Below are 25,402 nucleotides of genomic sequence, written 5' to 3'. Positions count from 1 at the left end.
GGCCACGACGACTTCTAAGATGTACTAATGAGTTTTACTGTTTTTAACACAGCGAGCGCAACCAGCAAGTGATGTGCGTGGCCGGGCTGGCGGGCACGGTGCTGCGGGTGTGCGGCGCCGCGCTGCGTTGCGAGCGACACGCGCTGCACTCGCCCGCCATGTACATGCTCGAACGACTCGCCGCGCATTCCTTACGACCTATTGAACTCAGGTATACGCTCTTAATGTTATTGTTTTGTGTAGCTGTCGGTGCCGTGAAGCAGTAATGCGTTTCGGTTTGAGGGGTGGGGCAGCCGTTGTAACTGTGCTTGAGACCTTACAACTTGTGTCTTGGGGTGGGTGGCGCATTTACGTTGTCTATGGGCTCCAGTAACCACTTGACATCGGGTGGGCTGTGAGCTCGCTCACTCACCTAAGCAATAAAAAAAAAAGCAAGAGTAATTGTGGAAATTTGTAAATATTTACAGAATTCGTTGGTATTTTTTATTTAAAAAATAACTAATCGTGGGACTCGTTCGTCATGACTGATGTCTATTAATTTCGATAAATGGACGCTCCAAAAATTCGAATATATCTATGTATACAAGTCGTGGTAGAAGTGAAACATTCAAAAAATTTGGCTTCAAGATAATGAGACGAATGTAAAATTTTTGAGAAGAGGATAATTGTAGGTTTTAGTAATTATCATACTGATACAAAGTTTGATAATTAGTTTTACATTTTATTCGTAAATATTGCATAGGTGTATTCAGAATGTATTAAGTACAAATATTAGGTACGAAGCAGAGCACAAAGAGAACCACGAATATAAGAAACACTGTGTAATGCTTCCTATCTCATTTTCATTCACGTTAAATCTTATGAATTTATGTGTCTGTTTCTTTTTACTGTCGCTTTTTCCTTTTATCGACTTTCAAATCACAACGATGCTAAAAAAAATTTCACTTGAAAAAACTAGTTTAATTAATAACATGCCGCCGCAATGACTTTAACTAAATAAATCTTGATATTTTTCAGAGAATTTTTAAGAATGGGTAATCCACTAAACTGTGTTGCCCCCGAGCAGGGACAAGTTTGCAAACCAGGTGGACCTGTTCCATTGACGAGAATAAAAACGTTGGTTTCCATGACAACACCGAGGGATTACCGGTAAGTTTAAAAAAATAATTAAACTGTAGTTAAACACTTTTTTTAAAGGGACTATGACCTGGTAACTAAGACCTTTAAGTCATGTCTTATTTTAATGTATATTCTTAGTTTTATGAAAAAATTATAATATGGAGTGAAATGAAATGAAATGAAGATAATTAATTTGAGATATTAATCAACTGGGATGAAATTAAATGAAATGAGATGAGATGATATGGGATGAAATATAATATCAGTAAAATTTTGGTCAATTTCTGAGATTTTTTCAGTACACTTTTTGGAGGATCCCGAGAAGCTACGTCCAGCGGCTTTGTTTCATTTTCCCAATATTTGTGCACTTTCACAGATATTAAACAGTTATTAAACCACGGTTATTACACATTTAAACCTGAAGAAACACTAAATAGACAAAACAAAACAAATCACACAACTTCATTCCTCGCGTTCCCGCCAAAAAGTCTAGTTAAACACAGAAAATATGGTCTTTAAATATATTATTCATTCATTGCCAGGTCTCAAAATTCATGTACGCTGCCACCTTTCGTGGAGTTTGATATGTCGGCTGAGGGTTTCGGTTGTTTGTACATGCCCAGTATCGCGCCTCAGTCTGCTAATTTGAACGCTATCGGAACGCAAGATACGGCCACGCTGGGTGGTATAGGTTCAGGTATATATTCAAAATATTCATAAGATTACGAAAATTCATAGGAAATTAGATAACGCGGTGTAAATTTTTTCCAGCTTGTCTCAAAAGTGGCTAATTAAATTAAAACAACTTAATTTTAAGATTGTATAAAAAATTGGAATACTTACAAAGCACTTAATAAAACCGAATATAAGTATTTTAAAAACAAACAAAAAAAAACACGCCTTAATAGCAAAGCTTATTAACTTCATATCGTTTTTTTTATTTTATAGATATTAGTTAAGTTATTAAGAGCGTAGCTTAAAATTTTTGCATTATCATCGGTCTTTATGTCTGAAAATGGCGTTCGAAGATTCTGTACATGAGTCGACTATTATCAAAGGCGGCAATCTGACTTTTGGACAATGATTGGTAAATCAGAAAAACGAATTATTGACTTGTTATTCCATCGGCAGTCACAAAACTCTTCGGAACGACATCTTAGATAATTAACAGGTTAACTATTAACCTTTATTTAATGCAGGTTTTGAACCGTATTCTTTGAAGGAGACGATTATATTCAAATCAATCTGTATTGACATATCAATAAAAAAAATTGTCCAAATGCACAGATTGCCACCTTTGATAATAGACGACTCACATACAAAACAACATACATCTAAGCTATTAATTAATGAATTATTAATTTATTCAATTATTATTTATATTTTTGCAGGTGACAGAGTATTTCCCCCGCAAACGGGTTTGAGTTACTCAACGTGGATATGCGTCGAGAAATACTCCGACCCCCGCTCCGATCCGCACTGCGTTCGTTTGCTGACTTTAGTACGGAACATCAACAACACGCGCGACGAACACCTCGTGTGCCTCACCGTGGTACTGTCGGCCAGGGATAAGGCCATCATTGTATCCACGCAAGAGACCTTAGTGCCGCACAGTAAGTTATGTCAATGTGGTTGTTGTCCTTGTCTCTTCTTTTTTAAGGGATTTTATGACCTGGTAACTAAGAACTTTAGGTCATGTCTTGTTTTAATTTATATTCTTATTTTTATGAAATATGATAATATAGAATGAAATGAAATGAAGATGATTAATTTGAGATATTAATCAACTGGGATGAAATTAAATGAAATGAGATGAGATGATATGGGATGAAATATAATCTCAGTAAAATGGTCGCAGATTGTCGATATTGATCGACTTACAACTGAACGCATAATTGACGCCGCTCGCCTTTTAGTTAACCAGTGGGAGGGTCGAGTTAAAACTAAGGTAGAGTGAATTTTGGAGAAGAGGTAGCAGTCGATACCAGCGTTCAGCTGTACTGGGCGCATTCGGAAAACTTTTGATGACGGTTACGACTATCGTTCATCATAGAAATTTAATATCATTCAACGCCCAATATATTATTAGAGCAGCTAGCTGAAATGTTAACGGTCCGGTCCCAAATGCTATAGAAACTGAGACCAATTTGAGCAGATGTGTTGTAATTCGATACTATCCCCTTTAGACAGATAACATAAGACGAATTGTGTAAATAAATCAGTTGTAAGAGGGTCATATTCAGCAGAGATATGAGACATGAGAGACATGACTGTATTCGTGTAGCAATTTTTCTAATGAAATACGTACCCAACAAATGTTCACAATTGACTTCCACGGTGAAGGAATAACATCGTGTAATAAAAATCAATCCCGCAAATTTATAATTTGCGTAATTACTGGTGGTAGGACGCTTGTGAATCCGCACAGTTAGGTACCACCACCATGGCTATTTCTGCAGTGCAGCAGTAATACGTTTCGGTTTGAAGGGTGGGGCAGCCGTTGTAATTATACTGAACCTGAACCTTAGAACTCATATCTCACGATGGTTGACGTCATTTACGCTGTAGATGTCTATGGGCTCCGGTAAACACACACCAGGCCGTGAGCTTCCACCCACCTAAGCTATAAAAAAATAAAAATAAGCCTAATACAGAAAGGGGTTAATACAGAAATTATTGTTTCGATGATTTTAGATGTAGGAGAATGGGAGCCGGAGGGTTCGGGTGAGTGCGGCGCCCGCGTGTGGTGCCCCGACCTGCAACACGAAGGACAGTGGCATCACCTCGCGCTCGTGCTTAATCGTGCTGTCCTCAAGAATTCCTCTTTTTCCCTTTACTTGGATGGTTAGTTTTGTTTATCTCTGATTAATTATTATGATTAAATTCATTTATTTCAGATAAAATATTAATCCCTATGTTAGTAACAGTGACTTCTTAAAAAATATGTTAGTAAGGACATAGTAACATAACAAAACAAAATAACAACATACATACAATTACAATTAATACAGTTTACAATTACGAGTACATTTTGTGAACCTCTCTACAATGATTGAGAAATTTAGTTGTCTTCTAATTCTTTTTCGGCAAGACAATTGAAACATCATGCATAAATTGAAAATCGCATTTAACTATTATATTATGTAGGTTTATTAGGTATTCATTCGTTACTATCAATCAGCCGAAAAATACGTAGCATTCTAGGATTATTAAATTTCGGCAAAAGGTTAAATAACCATGATTTCAAATTAAAATTGAATTTTTATTTTTGACTAGCGATCTGCCCTCGCTTCGCTTCGGAAACATTAATTTTTTTTATTATTGATAGCTGAGTCTCGCGATGTTACGCGCGGTTATTGTAGTGGCGCGGGTGACGCCGCGAGGCGAAGTTAGTCTAAAAGTAAAACAGTTAGGCCTAAGTTACTTATATCATCAGCTATCTATCAGTGAAAGTCTTGTCAAAATCGGTCCAGCCGTTTCAGATATTAGCCGGAACAAACAGACAAACAAAAATTGTAAAAAATGTTATATTGGTGTATCTATATACGACCCTTTTTTAAATCTGCCTTGAAAAATATTACAAAGCACTCGTCTAATGGTAGGCAGCGGCTTGGATCTGTCCCTGGCATTGCTGACATCTATGAGCGACCACTTACCATCAGGTGGGTCGTATGCACGTATGACTTCAAAGACCATATAAAAAAATTGCAGGTCAGCACATGCACTCCGGGAAGCTGCACTACGTGAGCGCGAACCCCGGGGGCGGCGCCGCCACGCTGTCGGGCGCGTCCAGCGTGTACTGCGTGCTCGGGACGCCCCCGCAGTGGCGGCGCTACTCGCGGCTGCTGTGGCGACAGGGCCCGGCGCTGCTGCTCGAAGACGTGCGTACCATTGTCACAGCATTCCCGATCCCGCGGTCAGAATGGAAAGCAGACGACGTCGCCCCAAACGCGTCATTTCGGATCCTTCCGATCAACTAACGGTGCTTTTAGGTACCTCAAGCACTGGTCATCGTTCTCGATGCTCGACGAGTAAATTAATCCACAGACACAGCCCACTGAGTTTCTCGCCGGACCTTCTCAGTGGGTCGCGTTTCCGATCCGGTGGTAGATTCTGCGAAGCACGGCTCTTGCTAGGGTTCCTGTTAGCAACGTCGTCAGGTTTGAGCCCCGTGAGCTCACCTACTAGTTAAGGTTACGCTGAAATAGCCTCTCAAGGCTGTCAGCCAGGTAGGAACATTTTTTTTTGCATTTCGTGCTGTTGGGTCCCTCACTACTAATTGTAACCTCCCTAACTATTGAGCTCATGTCTTCCTAGCGTTACACAGTAACTAGACATATTGAGGCCAAAATCTGACCCCTTGAAACACAAAGTCGAGGCCAAAAATTAATTGTTGTCTTCATCTCTGTTGACTAACCTATCTCACTATGACCTCATCAATCACAGCTAGACCTGCCATAGTTAATTTTTTATTTATTTGTATCTAATATCATTTAAAGTCTTTTAGAATTTTTGTAAAAACTGGATAATTAACAGTTATTATGAAATAGACTGTCTGTTTATTGTTTAGTCAGTCAGTGGTGTTCCACGGGTATTTTTTATTTGTTAAATAATTGGGTGGACGAGCTCACAGTCCACCTGGTGTTAAGTGGTTACCGGAGCCCATAGATATCTACAACGTACTACACTTATCTCTTCAGATTTTACTTTTTTTAAATAGTATTGAAATTCTTCATATAGATGTCAAGATAATATGGCTGTACATTTTGTATTGACACATACATACATTTCTAGGTACTCACAGCACAGACAGTGTCGGTTATATACCAACTGGGTCCCCATTACGTGGGCACACTGCAAGCTCCACTGCCGCCGGGACAAAACCAAGAACCTCTGACGCCTCTAGTCGCAGAAGAAAAAGTTATTTTCGGAATTAATGCACGAGCGATGTCTCAATTGACCCTCGCGAAGATAAGGAAAGTGTACAGTAAAAACGACAACAAGGCCATCGCAAAGCAACTGGGCATGTCGTCGCACGAAAACGCAACCCCGATACGGATACTCCACAACTCCGCGGGACACCTGATGGGACCCGCCAGATGCTTGGGCGGCACCGTGGTGGGCTATTTGGGAGTCAGAGTATTCTGTTCGAAGCCAGCCGCGATTATGGTAATTATACATCTGACTAAACAAGCACAATGTATTGTTAAATAATATCAAGAGGCAAATGGCTATTTAATGGGTTAAGCGACATTTTTGCAACTTCACAGGAGAGACATTTAAATTTTTTTAAATTTTGGAAAAAATATCAGAACAAAAACACTACTTCAACTATTTGAAAGGAGTAAATTTAATTGAAGTTTATTTAAAAACATCGAATCATTCATACTAATACCAAATAAAATGGACACCTGTAATTACAAAGATAGATGTCGCGTATTAAGTGAAATGTTGCTTAAACCAAATAGCCTTTCAAACTTCGATATATTCTTTGGATACATCTTAGTCTTTGTTGTTAAATAGCTTAAAAAAAAAAGTGTAGGTTGATAATTTCGACTGTATCTATTTATTTGTATTATCTTAAAACTTCTTTAGGTTAACCAATTTTGTTGTATCTTTTTTTTGGAAACTGTTACTTATGTGGTTCCGCTTCACATTTATCAAGATCTGATCGTTAGTTTTTGAGTTGTCCTAAATAATTCATATTTAATTGACTTGGACTGCATTGATAATATTTTAATTTTACTTTTAAAGAAGTTGGTTTTCTTTTTTGTTAAAATTTTATTTAATTTTTTTTCATAGATTGACACGGTGGGCGGTTGTTCAGTGCTGTTGGGCTTGATCGCGATGGCACAAGACGTGGAATGTTTGTACGCCGGCGTTAAAGCGCTAGTGTGCGTCGTTCGATCGAACAAATCGGCTCAAGCCGAAATGGACCGGCGGAAGGGATACCAAACCTTAGCTATGTTATTGAAGAGGAAAAAGCAGCTATTGAATTCTCATATACTCCACCTTGTATTTGGACTGGTCGGAACTGTGGACAGCCAGAAGGAAACATCGTCTATTCCTAATTTGACAGCTTTTCAAGTAAATGTTCTGTTAAAATCCAAATATGAGTTAATTTTGCAAATACAAAAAAAATTCAAAATTAATTTTGTATTTATAATGTTTTAGGATCTCATCTGCGAGCTAGAGGTGTGGCTCGGCGCCCCCGGTGGCCTGATTAAATCGTTACTGGAGCATTTATTAGAACTGGCCACTGAAACGGCTCACAGAACGCACAATTTACGCACAATGAGAGAGCTCCAATTGGTTTCCAAACTTTTATACATAATTAATGACGTAAAAGTCGTCAGCACAAAGAACGTTCTAATACAATTGTTAGCTGCTTTATTAGGGGGGCAGCCCAGACCGAGCGATCTGTTATGCTTGGGACAATTCATGGCATACACTCTACCGCTACCCTCGCAGACTGAAAAGGGATTGAATCCAGTTGAAAGCGACTGCGAGAAAGACTCAGAGGGAGAACAAATTATTTTACGTAATAAATGCTTCAACGTGCTGCACGGCTTATTATTCACGGCGAGGAATCTAGTGAATACGATAGTTTGCGAGGAAATATCACGAGTCTTGGGCATGGATTGGTTGTTGAGTTTTATGCAGGAGAACGTTCATCCGACAACGGTGCTTTGGGCCCTCAGAATTTTAGTAATACTTTGTTCGGGACAAGGACACCAATCTGCAATTATGCAAAGGTAAACAAACGTATTTTTGTCGCTAGCATTTTTTTTTATTGCTTATATTGTTGGACGAGCTCACAGCCCACCTGGTGTTAAGTGGTTACTGGAGCCCATAGACATCTACGACGTTAATGCGCCACCCACCTTGAGATACAAGTTCTAAGACCTTAAGTATAGTTACAACGGCTGCCCCACCCTTCAAACCGAAACGCATTACTGCTTCACAGCAGAAATAGGCGGGGTGCTGGTACCTACTCGTGCGGACTCACAAGAGGTCCTACCACCAGTAATTACGCAAATTATAATTTTGCGGGTTTGATTTTTATTACACGATGTTATTCCTTCATGGTGGAAGTCAATCAAACATTTGTTGAGTACTTATTTCATTAAAAAAATTGGTATCCGCCTGGGTTTCGAACACCGGTGCATCGCTACATACGAATACACCGGACGTCTTATCCTTTAGGCCACGACGACTTCTATTTTTGTCGCTAGCGTCATTCTTGTCACGACGTAATTTTTGGATGTGTTAACTCACAAGATTGTGATTGATTAGGTTCCGCGAAGGAGTGGGTAATGGTGGCTGGTTGCGTCACACAGAGATGATAGCGAGCTCGCAGCAAGCAGGCGTGGTGCTCACGGCCGCCGTCCACTCGCAGTCTCATCTACACGCGTCCTTGCTCCACACCTCGGGATTCACTTTACTCGCATGGTAAGCATGACCAAGCTAAACGGGGATCCGTCGTACCAACACTAGCCGGCAGCATCTATGTCAATTTAGAAATTAATTTTTTGAAATTGGTTTGGCCTTATCGCGATATATTCTTCATAGTCGTGCGGCCTCAAACGAAGCCAACGTACTGTTTTTATGCAGGACGAAATTGGTTTTAAATATCTTAAGAAATAAATAGATTTAATATACATCGAATCCATCGAAACCTATCGAAACGAAACAGCCGTCTTCTACCAGCGCAAACAGACAGCAGAAATTTTTTACATGACTCGGAAACAGCCATACAGACCGGGTCGTGTACAGTTTTATTGTTAACGGTACTGAATAAAACAAATTTTTAGTACCAAATGTCACATCGAGCTATTTAAATACACTATTGAAAACTTTAAAAATCCAGATGATAAATGTTTTGTTAAGTGGTTACTAGAGCGCATAGACAACGTAAATGCGCCACTCATCTTGAGATAGAAGTTCTAAGATCTCAGTATAGTTACAGCTACTAGTAGTAAAGCTACTGATTCACGGATCCATAAAATATTTTTTATTTTATTTTTTTATTGCCTTTGTAGGCAGACGAGCGTACGGCCCACCTGATGGTAAGTGGACTTCAGCAATGCCAGGAGCAGAGCCAAGCCGCTGCCTACCGCTGTCTACTTATCATAACAGATTTGGTTATTATTGAATGTCGCACGTGCAGGTTGATCCTGTCGCACCTGCACATACCGGAGCTGTACTACCTGCTGTTCGGGCTGACGCTGGGGCAGCCGATGCGCGCGGCGTGCTCGGAGCGCGCGGTGTCGGTGGAGCGCGTGTGGGCGGCGGCGTGGGGCGCGGTGGCGCCCGCCCGGCAGTCGTCGGCCGCGCTGGCCGCCCGCATCACGCTGTGCCCCGAGGCCATCGTCATCCTGCTGGGGGCGGTGCGCGCGCTCGTGCACGCCGACCAGCCCGCTCTGCCCGACTGGCTCGTCGACCATCCAGTGCCCATCCTGCAGGTACTTACTAAATTAATATTGCTCATCCTAATGATTTTAATAAAGGATTCTATCTATCTATCTTCTATCTATAGTATAAAAATGAATTGCTGTTCGTTAGTCTCGCTAAAACTCGAGAACGGCTGGACCGATTTGGCTAATTTTGGTCTTAAGTTATTTGTGGAAGTCCAGAGAAGGTTTAAAAGGTAGATAAATATGAAAATGCTCGGAATTAAATAAAAATAACACGTTTGTTTTTCCTTTGATGTGTCCCCCGTCGGACGGAATCCTTTTGTTTATTTTATACAAAAGTTTAGGTCTTTTATTTATCGATTAAGGCACTACGTAGTCTGCCGGGTCATCTACTTTGTTATATTTTTATGTTGTGTTTATGTATCTATATTATTATATTTGTACGTGAATATACGAATATATGATAGTGATTATATATAGATATATTATGTGTAAATTTTATATTATTATCATGATATAATATTGTGTACGTTGTTGTATGTGATGATATAAATATGTATACCGTGTATGTGTGTTGTATATGTATGTAATATTAAAATTATCAATTTTGCTATTTTCGCAATAAGTAATGCACCTACCACAGGACTCTACACCACCCGTTGGTTGACTGGTAAAAAATGCCTTAGGCATTAAGTCCACCATTGTACCTTTGTGCATGAAGCTGAATAAATATATAAATAAAAGAGGTATAGCAATAAAAAGAGTCAAAAGTAGGAGGCATAAAATTTTTTGAAGGAAATTAATAAATTCTTTTTAATTTTTAGGTGTTGTTTTCCCTCTATAACACATTGCCAGACTTCGTGCCTATAATGATGTCAGCTGAAGTCCTTACTGCATTGGCTTCAACGCTGTTCCCTCTTAACTCATCCGATGACATTCATATGCGTAAGTAAATTCTCGAAGTCGAAGCGAAAGGTCACGAATATCCATGATTCAAATTTTCGAATCTAACATTGCGTATTTCAGTTGGTTCTAACGCATTAGATAATTCTAGACAAACTTTTTGAAACTAATCTAATACGTAAAAAAATTATAAAAAACACGAATCCGCAATCTATGTTTTGTAATTACACGGTATTCTAAAAATAATGATAAAAACTGGGTGGTAGGGTGGTGTTGACCTCACACAAGTGCCACTGTTCGGCCTATTTCTACCGCGAAGCAGTCTAGCTCTCCGGAGTGGGTTGTATAGTTGTTAAAAAAAATTACTTCAATCTTATATCTCCAATTTGAGGGCCGTATACACGTCGTTTTCGTTTAGTTCTCGTAAAATGACGTCCCAACCTTTGTAGTTTACTGTTTTTTACATAACAAGCATTGTAACACAAAAAGTAACCGACCCGCAGTAAATATGCGAGTGGTGACACCCACTGCTTCCTATTATATTGCGCGTTTATTAAATAAGAACCAACTAAAATAACTAGGTAAATTTATGAATAATTTAGTAAAATAATAATATTTTCCGTTTACGGTACACTTTGTTTATTTATTTTTTATTGCTTAGTTGGGTGGATGAGCTCACAGCCCACCTGGTGTTAAGTGGTTTCCGGAGTTCATAGACCCCCTAAGACGTAAATGCCACCAACCAGCTCGAGACATGAGTTCTTAGAACTCGATTTTGACAGTACAACGGCTGAGCTCCAGTCATAGACAAAATAAGTGGCGTAAATACGCCACTCACCTTGAGATATAAATTCTAAGGTCTCAGTATAGTTACAACGGCAAAACCGAAACCAAATAACACCACGTGAACCTTGAGCTCGTCCACTCTCATATAAGTAATAAAAAAATATTTGATGAATAGGAACGTGTATTTGTTTCCCGATTAGCGATATGCGAGAGCGGGGAAAGTTCGGGCGCATCGACCCCCGGCTCGGAGAAGGAGGTGGTGATAGCGGGCGCGTCGGCCGCGCTCACACAGCACGCGGTGCGACAGAGCGTCATGGACTTCCTGCGGGTCATAGTATTGGACTCTCTGTCGCTCAACGTCACGGGGAAGACGGCGCCGGTGAGCTATTATTCCTAACGCACCCATACCCATTTTTTTTTGTTTTATCCATCAAGTTTTAATATCACAGTTTTGTTTTGAACAATTTTTAATTCAATTTTTTTTCGAGTCAAATTTAAATTTCTGATTACGTAACAATTGATTTTTTTTTTAGACTAATCTGTTCTCGTATTAATCGTTGACGCATGTTGTAAATTTAGTTTCATAATAACATATCAATAATAATAATAATAATATACGCAACATTGTCCGACAACATTTTCGACTAACAAACTGACAAACAGCCTACCGGTTGGTTTTAGAACGCGGAAAGCGCTGACACAGTGCCCTCTTCAATGTTTTGTACGCCATGTAGCTCCGGCCCGGCGAGATCTTACTTTCATAGCGTAAATATGGGCAATTTTATTATGAAACTAACAAAACTTAACAGTATTAATTAACTGATTAATTATAAAGCTTATTATAAAACTTACCAAACTTAACCATATTAATTGATTGATTGATTCTAAAGCTTATTACGTATCAACTAACACAGAACTAAAGCTTTGTTAACAACATATTATAATGATTTTTTTAAACTAAAATCGTTTTATCTACTGCTCTCAAACTTAAGAAATAGGTCATAGAATGTAATGGGCTTTAAGGGATATTTAAAATGTTGACAATTATTTATTAGATTTTAGGAGCTCGTTCGTTTCCTTTCTTTTCATTTCTACTCACACTGTAAATATGCAAAATGACTTTGATTATAGATCTTTAATGCTTTAGAATACTATTAGATTATTTAAAAAAATGTACAAGTTAAAAAAGTTTTTAGGACATTTGAAAACCAGCATCAGAATTAAGTTTTTCATCAATTCAATATGTCCACATTTCGTTCTTGAAATAAATAATTTTAATTTTTTATTTATTAATGCAGCCTAATATAGTCTTTCACTAGTAGATGGATATATTACACTTAACCTCTTTCTTTGTAAGTTAAGCCATATAATTAATTTTTATTATCCTTTCTTTTATAAAGCACATTATCAGTTTATTTACAAAATGATAATCCGTAATAAGAATAAATTTATTTAGTCAATACTAATTTATTATCGTAAACAATTACATCTATCACTAATATTACATAAGACGACCTACGCATTTGATAACACGAGTTTCATAACAGCATCCGCATATTGTGTATTTTATGATAAATGTATTGTCGTCAGGACGTCCGAATTACAACAACGTCCTGTTTGTTTATTTCTATTTTTTCTTTTGTTGTTTTTTATTCTTCGGGCAAAATGGCTATTAAGCTTTATTGAAAATAACATAAATTTAACTGTAAAACATTTTTCATTACTAATATTAAAATTAAAAAAATGTAAAAATGTTGTGTTAATAACATTAAATTTTGAATATTAATAACAGAATAGTAAATTTATTAAATGCGCACTAAGGTTATAAAGTAAAGAATATGGTCGTCAAAGCTCTATAATTCGAATCACCTTTCAGGTTATTGACCTTGTCTTAGATGCGTCTCCACCGAATTCTACAAGTCAGCAACAAATTGAATATCAGACTGAAGTGTTGACTACTCTGATGGAAAACTTGTTGAATACCGAACTGTTTAGTTCAGAATCTAACATATCGAATGTTTGCTATTTGGCCGCCCGGCTCGTCGATAAGTTATGGCAGGGACAATTGTCGAGGGACCCTCACGAGGTAATTGAAAACGAACAAGAAAAAAATGTTTTTTTTATTTATTTATTTGTATTGCTTTGATGGGTTGACGAGCTCACAGCCCACCTGGTGTTAAATGGTTACTGGAGCCCATAGACATCTACAACGTAAATGCGCCACCCACCTTGAGACATAAGTTCTAAGGTCTCAGTATAGTTACAACGGCTGCCCCACTCTTCAAACCAAAACGAATTACTGCTTCACGGCAGAAATAAGCGGGGTGGTATTACCTACCCGCGCGGACTCTCAAGAGGCCCTACCACCAGTAGGAATTGTAAAAGTATTGTAAAAAGATTGAATGCATTTGAATTGACCACCACTATTTTACAGGTATTCGATTTTATTGTGAAACTGGTAACGCAAGCAAAAAAGAAATCTTCTCTTGTATCACTGGAAGGGCTCCATCATTGTTTGAACAGAACAATACTTTTCTTACTGTCGCGTTCTACTGATTCTATAGCCGATCAGATGTCCGTATTGGAGGCTTTACATAAGCTAACGACGAACAGGTTGGTTTACCGTAGAGTTGATATCGAGAGGTGAAAGGCTATTTGGTTTATGCGACATTTTTGCAACTTTACAGGAGAGCTAGTTAAAATAAAAAATTTGGAATAAATATCATAACAAAAAAACTTCTTCAGCTATTTGAATGGAGTAAACCGAATTGAAGTTTCATTACAAACATCAAACTATTGCGTTGATGCTAATACCAAATAAAACGCTGTTTTAGAATAGAAAGATAAATGTCGTATATTTATTTATTTATTTATTTACGATTACCAACAGGGTTTACAGTAAGACATAAAATAACATTGACATGTATAGAGCAATTGATAACTGCAACTCTAAGTAGAGGCAATCACAGCATGCATTACATTAATATATCAACAGAGATTTAATAATACTAATAATAATAAAAAAAAAACAAAAGAAAGACAACGGCAGTAATACCCGAGGTACTCAGAGCAAGGCTGAGGCTGAGGTTCAACAACAACTTTTTATAGATGTAAAGTTGCAAAAATGTCGCTTAAACCAAATAGCCGTTCACTCCTCGATAAATAAATAGTCTATAGAGGAACTTAAGAGTGAAATGTAGTATTCCCAATGTAACTCGAGTAATGAAAAGACGTGGATGAGAATGGCGGGTAATATCGAACATTGTGGCATTAAAAAGGGAGTCCTATTCCCATCAGTGCGTACGCAAGCAGAGCCATTTGAAAAAAAATAATGCTCCTTTTTTTAAAGGAGAACTTATATCTCAATAAAATGACATATTGTTTAGAATTTTCGAATAAATAATAGCATAACAACATTACAATGACGTGAATGAATCTGTTCTAGATTGTTAATATTTGGGGCGGGAAATCATGAGTTGGAGTTTATCGGTTGCCTGACGTATTGCCTGCTGCAGTTGAGTGCTAACATGAAGATCGCTTTAGATTCGCACATGCGCACCACTTGGCACGTTAACCCCAGCGGAGATCTAGAATCTAGGGATGATAAGTTGACAACTCATCAAGGTATTGTTTAATCTTTGGTAGTATATCTTCATATTAATTCGAAAATCTTTGTAGAACAGAAAAACTTTTTTTTTTCGATAAACAATGATGGTCACTGATAATGTTGAACTAAAATGTTCTCGATACCAAAAATAATTATTATTGATGAATTACAAGTCGATTATTTTATGTTTTTTTTAATTGCTTACTTGGTTGGACGAGATCACGGCTCACCTGGTGTTAAGTGGTTACCGGAGTCCATAGTAAACGACAACGGACAACGTAAATTCTGTCACCCACCTTGAAATGTCACCCTTCAAAGGTGGGTGGTACCTGCCCGTGCGGACTCACAAGAAGTCCTACCACCAGTTTTGTGATTTTAATGCACTCTTCTAATTACACGTCTTTAATATTTACAATTTTTCTGTTAGGACGTAATCTCATGGCGGGTGCGGCTCGTAGAGTGTGGGAGGAGTTATACGTGTGCAAGAAACCTGCTATAGAAGAAGTCTTCAAAATAACATTAGTGTTGCCAGTCGGTAACGCGCACGCTCCCGACCTCACCACGGTCAGGGAACAGCTCAATGAAAGCGCTCACAAGCTGTGGATCAACTACATCGACACCGAAAGAAAAGTAAGCGTAATATATATACGTCTTTTATAATATTAAAAATAAAATATTTATATTCTAAGATTAAAATCATTGTGAAATTTAAGTCATAATTGTAGTGGCAGCGCTTACTAAAACTATAGTTTTCATCCTGATGGATAGTTTAGGCACGATACATCTGTTATTAAGTGGTTACCCATGCCGCTATCTTCTTTGAGGCACGAGGTCCCATTGTATTGTATAATGGCGGTCCAAACCTTCAAATCGGATAACATATTAGCAACGTAGCAGAAATAGCTAGAATAGTTGTATATACTATTATTGTATTATTTAATACGCATAATACAATATGCTAACCCTCAGACACAGCCCACTGAGTTTCTCGCCGGATCTTCTCAGTGGGTCGCGTTTCCGATCCGGTGGTAGATTCTGCGAAACACCGCTCTTGCTAGGGTTCGTGTTAGCATCGTCGTCAGGTTTGAGCCCCGTGAGCTCACCTACTAGTTAAGGTTACGCTGATTTAGCCTCTCTAGCCTCTTACCTTAGGTAGGAAAAAAAAACAATATGCTCCATAATCGTTTTTGTAAACGAAACTATTAGATATCTCAAGGTTAAATATTAATGGGCTATCATTACAACAGGCCGTATACAGAGTACCGTGGGAATTGCACAATCAGATCCAGTCCAAGATACAAAAAGTGACCGGCGGTTTGACCCGGCTTGCGTCCCGTACGAAGGTCAAAAAGGAGGATTCAGCTAAACAACGTCCCACCCCGCCCAGAGACCACGCGCTCGCTTACATGCAGGACCATGTGCAGTTGGTCAGGTGTGTATGCCCTTATTTCAATGGCATGTTTCCTTTTACTGACTTGGACCTGGAATATAATATCTTATAATTTACTCCTAATGTATGTAAAAAATCGATTATTGAGTAATTAAAATATATTACTTTTTTACTTTGTTCTGATCGATCTGACTAACGTTCCACACTTGACTTGATAGTTATGTCGTGATCTGTATTACGAACGATTAATAAACTAATTGTTCTAAACTACACCCGCCGTTTGTAGATTAATGATACAAAGCAGCTATGATGCTCCGCATTAACGCAGTATTTGGAACTAAATTCAATTTTAAAACAAATATAGCGTAACCCTTAGATTAAAAAAATGATGTGTGGTGTCATGGGACACCGGATAGGAACGAAGTTCCTTATTATAAAAATATTAATTTTAAGTTCTATTCGAGGTCTAAAGAAGATAATTATTCGGGTATACATTTTTTATTATGATTTTTTTATTGATAAAAAAAAAAAAACTACTTTATAAAGTTATGAATTTTATTTTATTCACAATGATTTATAAAAAATAAGTAATAATAATATACAAAGAAACAGCTATTTATATTAATAATAATAACCGTCATCACGTAGACTATACATTAGACACTGTATAGCCATCATACTAAGACTATACATAAATAATAAAAATCTTACGTTACGGACGTTTTTTCCCGGTTAGGGTATCCCTCCGCATCGTCCCATAAGGAACTTGTGAATCCGCACGGGTAGGTACCACCACCCCGCCTATTTCCGCCGCGAAGCAGTAATGCGTTTCGGTTCGAAGGGTGGGGTAGCCGTTGTAACTACATATACTGAGACTTTAGAACTTATATCTCGAGGTGGGTGGCGCATTTACGTTGTAGATTTCTATGGGCTCCAGTAACCACTTAACACCAGGTGGGCTGTGAGCTCGTCCACCAATCTAAGCAATAAAAAAAAAAACTTAGTTCAAAAAGGAATTAAAACGTGGTGTCGGTCGTGGGTTGCAGACAGGCGTGGTGCAAGGAGCGTGCGAGCGCGGCCAACACGCGCGCGCACACGACGCGCTACGTGCAGGCGGAGTGGGCGGGCGCGTGGCGGGAGCTCACCCGCGAGCGCGCGCTGTGGGGCCCGCCGCGACCCGCGCCGCTCGACAAGTGGGCGCTCGACTGCACCGAGGGACCCTGCCGCATGCGCAAGATGCTGCGCCGGAACCATCTCTTCTACGCGCACTACCCCTACAGGGCCGACCTCGACAACCCAGATAACGTACGTTTGTAACACACTCATATCGTCTTTTCGCATTAGAAGTGTACAATTTCCAAAAATATATTATATTATATATAAAGACAGATAATGTAACTGGTAAAAAAAAGTTACAAAGATGATTAATATTAAAAATATCACATGTTAAACCTTTAAAACACTCCTGTAAAATTAGTAAGTTTTAAGATTACACAGTTTTGATGCGAGAAGACGATATATTATGCATACTAGGAAACTGTCGAATACGAGCAGACAGTCAAATGTTTGTCCATAGCTATTTGATTGTAACGTGCAAAAATAGTCAATTATTACGTTATAGTCACCCTGTGGTAATCGGTTTGGAAAGAAGAAAAATCATGAATACTGATAAGTTATTATGCGTGACTCAAAAAATTTTTTTTTTCATTTATGTTAAAGCACAACACTATTACCGTTTCGGCTTATTATATCTGATATAACATGCACGTTTCAATTAATTTTATTACAGAAACAATTAAAGTACAAAGTCGCCCAAAGCTTAGACAGCAAGGAATATTACCGCGTGTATCAGCAATGGCGGACGGCCGGCGCTATATTGGACGAGGACGACAGCGTCGAGACACCCGAAATTAACAACTTCGAAGAGCCCGTAGCCAAGTACGTTCATAGACTCACACATACATTTACTGGTGGTAGAACATCTGGTGAGTCCGCACTGGTAGCGGTAGGCAGCGGCTTGGCTCTGCCCCTGGCATTGCTGAAGTCCATGGACGACGGTAACCACTCACTATCAGGTGGGCCGTATGCTCGTCTGCCTACAAGGGCAACAAAATAAAAATGGTAGGTGCCACCTTTGAAGGGTGGGGCAGACGTTGTTAAAAGTGAGACCTTAGAACTCATGTCTCAAGGTGGATGGCGCCGTTTACGTTGTAGATGTCTATGGTGACCATTTAGCAACCAGGTGGGTCGTGAGGTGAGCACGTCCACCCATCTAACCAATAAAAAAAACAATCGAACCGTCAACCGACGTGTTAATAGTACATTCAATTATTCTAGATGACGTTCTATTTCTCCCGTAGCACGAGTCAAACAAACTCAGTGGATGTGGTGGCGAATGAGGACGGGTCGCCTTCCGATTTAGTCAGCAGCGGCGTTGTTAGTCGGGGCACGAACCAAGCCTCTGGAGAAGGTAAATGTTACACAATATTGCCCAAATTAAAGTTCTTTCATATACTTACAGAAACAGCTTAAGAAGTTATAAAATTTATTCTGAATCAAAATAGACAATAATTTTTTTTTTTAATATCATAAATGTAGTCGGAAGTCAATGCAAATATGTATACATTAAGTATAACTCAGAAACTAACGGGTAGATCTTGGTAAAATTTAAAAAGGATTACAGTGAAGTAGAAGCTTTAAAATAAATAAATAAAAACATCATCAGAATTCGTTCACGTAGAAATAAGTACAGTCTCAATAGCACTGAAACATTCAGCCCTTCATACTAGTGATTTGAAGTCAATATGGCTTCGTGCCGGAATTGAGGCACTGACCCGCCATGGCTCTGAACCGCTAATAAATATCATAATTATCTTGTGTTATAGCAAACGAAGATGGCCTAGATAATGAAGACGAAGATGAACAACCAACACCTCCTCCGGATAATCAGACTCTTCTTAGGCTGTTGGAACACCACGAAAAGGTGCAGTACCAGTAAAGTAAAACAGCAACTCTCCGAAAAAAAAAAAAACTATAAATCGCTATTCCAAGACCATTTATGAGATATGTTTTCCAAAAATTGTATCATAATTGGAATACCGTTTCAGAATTGAATGTATTTAAAATTTATTACTCGAATACTGAAAAGGTAACGAAAATCCTGTCTCCAGATTTCACATATGTTCCGCTGCGCAAGAATTCAAGGCTTAGACACGACTGAAGGACTTCTGCTGTTCGGACGTGAGCATTGTTACGTCATCGATGGGTTTACGTTGTTGAAAAATCGAGAAATACGCGACTTGGACAGCTGTCCCGACGATTACGAACCTATACTTCCCAGCCAAGGGATACAGCGGAGCAACCAACGACAGTGCTCTAAATTTTTATATGAAGACATTAGGTAAAAAAATACAATACTGTTAATGCATGTTAATATTCCTTTTTATTAACAAAATTTGATAAAAAACTTGTTAAATTAACTAATTAAATTGAACTAAATAATTTATTATATTAACTAAAATGTGAACCTAACTAAATTTGATAAATAACATGATTGAAGGAAACAGGTGTAAACTAATTTTATTTACACTGTGTCTGTTAATAAAGACCCTAATGTCTGTGATATGAACTTATGGGCGTACACATAGGTTTTTATTTAGTTATAAAATACTCAATAATTATTTTTTTCTATTAATAACGAAAAATTTTATGATAACTTTGTTTTTTAGGGAAGTGCACAAAAGAAGATATTTATTACAACCGATAGCTCTAGAAGTTTTTTCCAGCGATGGAAGAAATTACTTATTGGCTTTCCCCAGGAAAGTTAGAAATAAGGTAAATGTTACTTCAATAGGTACATATTAAATTAACTAGCGACTCGCCCTCGCTTCGTTTTGGAGACTATCATTTATTCTTGATTTTATTGAATTTTCCTTTATATAAATCTGAATGGGGTATTCGTTGTGTAGGTGTACAGCAGGTTCACGGCGCTGGCGACCGGCATGGCGGACAGCGCGGCGGGCTCGGTGGCGGGACAGAAGCGCGGCGTGCCCGTCGAGCAGCCCGCCGGCCTATTCGCCTCGCTCATCGGAGACACCTCCGTCACGCAACGGTGGCTGGTAGGTCATACTCATCCAACTTATCTATTATCTTTTCGTATATGATATTCATGTGCGTGTGTGTGGAGCGCGCGTGCGTGCGTGTGTGCGTGCGTGCGTGCGTGTGTGTGTATGTGTGAGTGAGTGTGACTGTATGTGTGTGTGTGTTGCGATTTTTTTACTGAGGTACCTAAAAATGTTAAAAAAAAAATTAGGTTTGTTACATTTCAAATCAGTAAACTAATAGCAACACGCGCAAACAAATAAATTAAATAAAGAAATATAATACTAAAGCTAGTTTACTAGGTATTAGGACGATATTCTTAAACAAGAAATTGTTTTTGAAATGTAAGATAATAATAAGTGTCAATCTTATAAGATTTTATTGATTTACATACGTTATTACGTGTAAAATATATATATATATGTCGGCGCAAATATGACTATTTACCTACTGATCATCAACTAATTACTCTGTGATAAGAAATTGATGTTAAACGGTCCCTTTTATTGTAATTTCAATACTTTAAAATCTTGTAAACACGCTCACGTGTTTAATACTTGTAAACACGCTGACGTGTACGAAGTCCTATAAATACGGCCGTGCTGTCTAGCGTTTATTCATTCGTGTCCGAGCCGTTGTACTGTACGGATCTCTCTGTAAAGTTGTTACGCTTCTCGTGCAATATACGCAGTTCTCGTGAAGGTTTCTTTTAGTAACCCAAATATGAGTCACCATCAAGAAAGTAATAACCGTGACGTCACACTTTTTAAAAACATTGCTTTTGTATCTACTCCGTTATCAGAAGTGGGATCACATGCCGCCTCCGCTCAGCAACAACCTGAAGCTACATTACAAACAGAACCACACCATGGATTAAATACTACAGGCAATACTGGGAGTCACTTGGAACAGGAACAGGAACAGCCACAATCAGCATTGCTTAACGCACCGATGAGCAGCGTACCGCCACAATTCATCATGCAGATGATGCATGTGATGCAGCAAATGTCGGAACGCTTAAATACACCAGCAGAAACTAAGATACGTATTAATGATATTTACCTACCAACATTTGATCCCGATACTAATGTGGGAGTACGTGAGTGGTGTCAACATATCGACAAAGCCATCGAGACTTATCGACTAAACGACTTTGACATACGTATGAAAGTTGGCAGCCTCCTAAAAGGAAGAGCGGAAATGTGGGTTGACAATTGGATGGTCACTGCAGCTTCGTGGGCTGAGCTGCGCAACAATCTTATCACGACATTCGAGCCAGAAAACCGCTATTCTCGAGACATAGCTCGATTTAGAGAACATGAGTACGACTCGACAAAAGACATTGCGGAGTTCCTGTCACGCGCTTGGATCTTGTGGCGAAGAATCACCAAGGACAAGCTGGGAGACGAACACGCCGTAGAGGCAGTGATTGGATGCATAAATGACGAGCGTTTGCGTATTGAACTACTGAATACCAGGGCAACAACTGTTCCTGAGCTCATCTCAATAGCAACATCCACACGGAAGAAACGTAGTCATCCAAGCTCCAGTTCCACTACATATAATAAACGTCCTCGCTTTTCGGACCATACACCATCTACATCAAGCTGCCGTATTTGTAAAAAGACGAACCACAACACTAACGACTGTAGATTCAAGCCTTCTGAAACTAAACCTGAAGCTAAGAACAATGTGGATTCGAAAACAACAACTGTACCTACCTGTACCTACTGTAAGAAACCAGGCCACACTTACGAAACTTGCTTCAAACGCGAACGTTCACTGACTTCAAACGTGAACGCGTAACGGGTCATAAACTGGCTTAAAGTTAAACAGAGACGGGACGATGAACCACGATCAATAATAGACAGCCTCAGTAATAATAACTCAATAGAAGATTGTGTTTTGGAGGACAATATCCTAAAGAAGAAGCTCAATGACCCCACCTTCGGTCAACAGCTCAGTATAGTCGTTCCCAAGTCCTTTCAATGGAGCATTATTAACTCTTTTCATAATACCCCGGCTGGGAAAATCCGACTTATTGGTTCAACAAAATGAGTTCTACTGTTCAAACATTTGTGGATAACTGTGTCATATGCCGATCATCCTAAGGAAGATCCAGGGCCATTCAAGCCCAATTACACCCGATACAAAAACCGACGGCTGCCTTCCAAGTTATTCATATGGACATAGCAGGGAAGCTGGGTACTCCAGATGATCAGCATACATTAGCGGCTCTAAAACGTGCTGTGCATCTATTTGGTGCACCGGTTCAAATAATAGTCGATGGAGGAAGAGAGTTCTTTGGCGAATTCAAGGAGTACTACGTCAATATTGGAATAAATATCCATGCTATCGCTCCAGAGTTGGAAGGGTCATTGCAACCCTCAAATACATGAAGTCTATAGAATACTGGAAAATGACCGTTATTTGATATCGGTCGAGGACAACCCCGCAAGGTCGCCCAAGATCAGCTACGCCGTGCTCCACAACCTGGTGATCAGTTGACCGTATCGGCGGGAAACTAGTCACTTACTCAGATCCTACTCCAGAACCAACCGAGCCCATTCCATCAACCTCACGTGAAGAACTACAAACACAACCAAATTACGACCTACAGGGTGAAGATGACACATCAGAATAAATCAAGTGGGATCACATGCCGCCTCCGCTCAGCAACATGGAGACCATTTAACCATATCGGCGGAAGAAGACTACCCCCCAGCAACAGCCGATGAGCCTATACATCTACTTCACAAATCAGCATGGTCGAGCAACAAAATCAACACTCAAAGATAAGTTTTTATTTTTGATTACTAAAATTCCACCACATAAGTACCACAGTGTACGCCCACTGCATAAGTACCACAGTGTACGCCCACTGCATAAGTACCACAGTGTACGCCCACTGCATAAGTACCACAGTGTACGCCCACTGCATAAGTACCACAGTGTACGCCCACTGCATAAGTACCACAGTGTACGCCCACTGCATAAGTACCACAGTGTACGCCCACTGCATAAGTACCACAGAGTACGCCCACTGCATAAGTACCACAGAGTACGCCCACTGCATAAGTACCACAGAGTACGCCCACTGCATAAGTACCACAGAGTACGCCCACTGCATAAGTACCACAGAGTACGCCCACTACATAAGTACCAGTGTACGCCACAACATCACACTACACAACATCCTTATCCGAACACCTTAAATAAATCTACGAGAACCGCCGAGAACTCTACGAGAACCGCCGAGAACTCTACGAGAACCGCCGAGAACTCTACGAGAACCGCCGAGAACTCTACGAGAACCGCCGAGAACTCTACGAGAACCGCCGAGAACTTTACGAGAACCGCCGAGAACTTTACGAGAACCGCCGAGAACTTTACGAGAACCGCCGAGAACTTTACGAGAACCGCCGAGAACTCTACGAGAACCGCCGAGAACTCTACGAGAACCGCCGAGAACCCTACTATACCCTCCGAGAATCCTACTATACCCTCCGAGAATCCTACTATACCCTCCGAGAACCCTACTATACCCTCCGAGAATCCTACTATACCCTCCGAGAATCCTACTATACCCTCCGAGAATCCTACTATACCCTCCGAGAATCCTACTATACCCTCCGAGAACCCTGCGATACCCTCCGAGAACCCTACGATACCCTCCGAGAACCCTACGATACCCTCCGAGAACCCTACGATACCCTCCGAGAACCCTACGATACCCTCCGAGAACCCTACGATACCCTCCGAGAACCCTACGATACCCTCCGAGAACCCTACAATCAAATCGCATTAATAAGTCTCAAACCTACATAGTTACAAGTAACGCAAGTATAACAGATGCGCTACTCAGAGAAACTTTTTATTCCTGCAGGTCAATGAGAATCAAAGAAAAACCTACGAGAATCAACGAAGCCGGTGCAGAGCACGCACCGCCTGTCAGTATGGCCGTGTCGGCGCAAATATGACTATTTACCTACTGATCATCAACTAATTACTCTGTGATAAGAAATTGATGTTAAACGGTCCCTTTTATTGTAATTTCAATACTTTAAAATCTTGTAAACACGCTCACGTGTTTAATACTTGTAAACACGCTGACGTGTACGAAGTCCTATAAATACGGCCGTGCTGTCTAGCGTTTATTCATTCGTGTCCGAGCCGTTGTACTGTACGGATCTCTCTGTAAAGTTGTTACGCTTCTCGTGCAATATACGCAGTTCTCGTGAAGTTTTCTTTTAGTAACCCAAATATGAGTCACCATCAAGAAAGTAATAACCGTGACGTCACTAGTGCTGACGTCACACTTTTTAAAAACATTGCTTTTGTATCTACTCCGTTATATATATATATTTATCGAAACACGTAATAGTGATTGCCTTCATTCGTAAGTGTTTGGCGTTAAATTGTCATATCGCTGCCATTATGACGCTACGCGTCGGGTTACGACTATATAAGAGTTTATAAACCTTATACCTTTTTAGTTAATTCTATATAATTTCCAAAAAGTAGTGTAATTCCTTATAAAAACGTGAAAATTAAATTAGAAAAAAAATTGTTACAGAGAGGAGAAATATCAAACTTCCAATATTTAATGCATCTAAATACTCTCGCTGGGAGATCGTACAATGATCTCATGCAATACCCTGTGTTTCCGTGGATTCTTGCCGACTATGATACCTTAGAGCTGGATCTCAACGACCCGGCGACGTTCCGAGATCTTACTAAACCAATGGGAGCACAAAATCCTGAACGATTGGAGCAATTCAGGAAGAGATATAAGGTACGTGTAACTGGTGACTACAGTTCATATTTTATTAGGTCTTTACCTATGTAGTTGCCATAGTAAAATGCTGGTCGTTTCAAACGTAATTTATGTATAGCTGGCAATAAATACTAAATTCAAATGAATTTTATTTCACTATTCTATTTTCACATTATTTCTATTTTCAAATTAGGAATTTTGTTAGTGTTTTGTTTTCACTACCTTTATCTGTTTTTCATTAATATGTCTACGATAAAAATACGAGTTTATAAAACATGATAAACATTACATATACGACACGA

At 39.3% G+C, this 25,402-nt stretch overlaps 1 protein-coding gene across 4 annotated transcripts in view; it reads left to right on the top strand.

Annotated features, from left to right (window-relative positions):
• Positions 1 to 25,402, top strand: part of LOC101746532 (WD repeat and FYVE domain-containing protein 3) — a 58,847-nt gene that overhangs the window by 13,298 nt on the left and 20,147 nt on the right. For 3 of the 4 annotated variants that reach the window (XM_038014474.2, XM_062671430.1, XM_038014477.2), the window contains 27 exons: positions 53 to 211; positions 1,018 to 1,149; positions 1,662 to 1,816; positions 2,511 to 2,732; positions 3,814 to 3,963; positions 4,831 to 5,000; positions 5,914 to 6,288; positions 6,922 to 7,206; positions 7,294 to 7,874; positions 8,416 to 8,571; positions 9,290 to 9,584; positions 10,361 to 10,481; positions 11,426 to 11,604; positions 11,907 to 11,990; positions 13,102 to 13,311; positions 13,660 to 13,838; positions 14,671 to 14,849; positions 15,260 to 15,462; positions 16,080 to 16,264; positions 17,269 to 17,527; positions 18,012 to 18,160; positions 18,583 to 18,692; positions 19,108 to 19,205; positions 19,393 to 19,622; positions 19,951 to 20,056; positions 20,191 to 20,340; positions 24,900 to 25,118. In XM_038014474.2, coding sequence (XP_037870402.1) covers positions 53 to 211; positions 1,018 to 1,149; positions 1,662 to 1,816; positions 2,511 to 2,732; positions 3,814 to 3,963; positions 4,831 to 5,000; positions 5,914 to 6,288; positions 6,922 to 7,206; positions 7,294 to 7,874; positions 8,416 to 8,571; positions 9,290 to 9,584; positions 10,361 to 10,481; positions 11,426 to 11,604; positions 11,907 to 11,990; positions 13,102 to 13,311; positions 13,660 to 13,838; positions 14,671 to 14,849; positions 15,260 to 15,462; positions 16,080 to 16,264; positions 17,269 to 17,527; positions 18,012 to 18,160; positions 18,583 to 18,692; positions 19,108 to 19,205; positions 19,393 to 19,622; positions 19,951 to 20,056; positions 20,191 to 20,340; positions 24,900 to 25,118 — 5,341 coding nt within the window. The remainder of the gene's footprint in view (positions 1 to 52; positions 212 to 1,017; positions 1,150 to 1,661; positions 1,817 to 2,510; positions 2,733 to 3,813; positions 3,964 to 4,830; positions 5,001 to 5,913; positions 6,289 to 6,921; positions 7,207 to 7,293; positions 7,875 to 8,415; positions 8,572 to 9,289; positions 9,585 to 10,360; positions 10,482 to 11,425; positions 11,605 to 11,906; positions 11,991 to 13,101; positions 13,312 to 13,659; positions 13,839 to 14,670; positions 14,850 to 15,259; positions 15,463 to 16,079; positions 16,265 to 17,268; positions 17,528 to 18,011; positions 18,161 to 18,582; positions 18,693 to 19,107; positions 19,206 to 19,392; positions 19,623 to 19,950; positions 20,057 to 20,190; positions 20,341 to 24,899; positions 25,119 to 25,402) is intronic. The other variant, XM_038014476.2, reaches the window with a different exon arrangement.

This window comes from Bombyx mori, chromosome 12, assembly GCF_030269925.1.
Source record: "Bombyx mori chromosome 12, ASM3026992v2".
NCBI lineage: Eukaryota > Metazoa > Arthropoda > Insecta > Lepidoptera > Bombycidae > Bombyx > Bombyx mori.
Note: the sequence above shows the minus strand (reverse complement) of the source record. Positions and strands in the feature narration are given on the sequence as shown.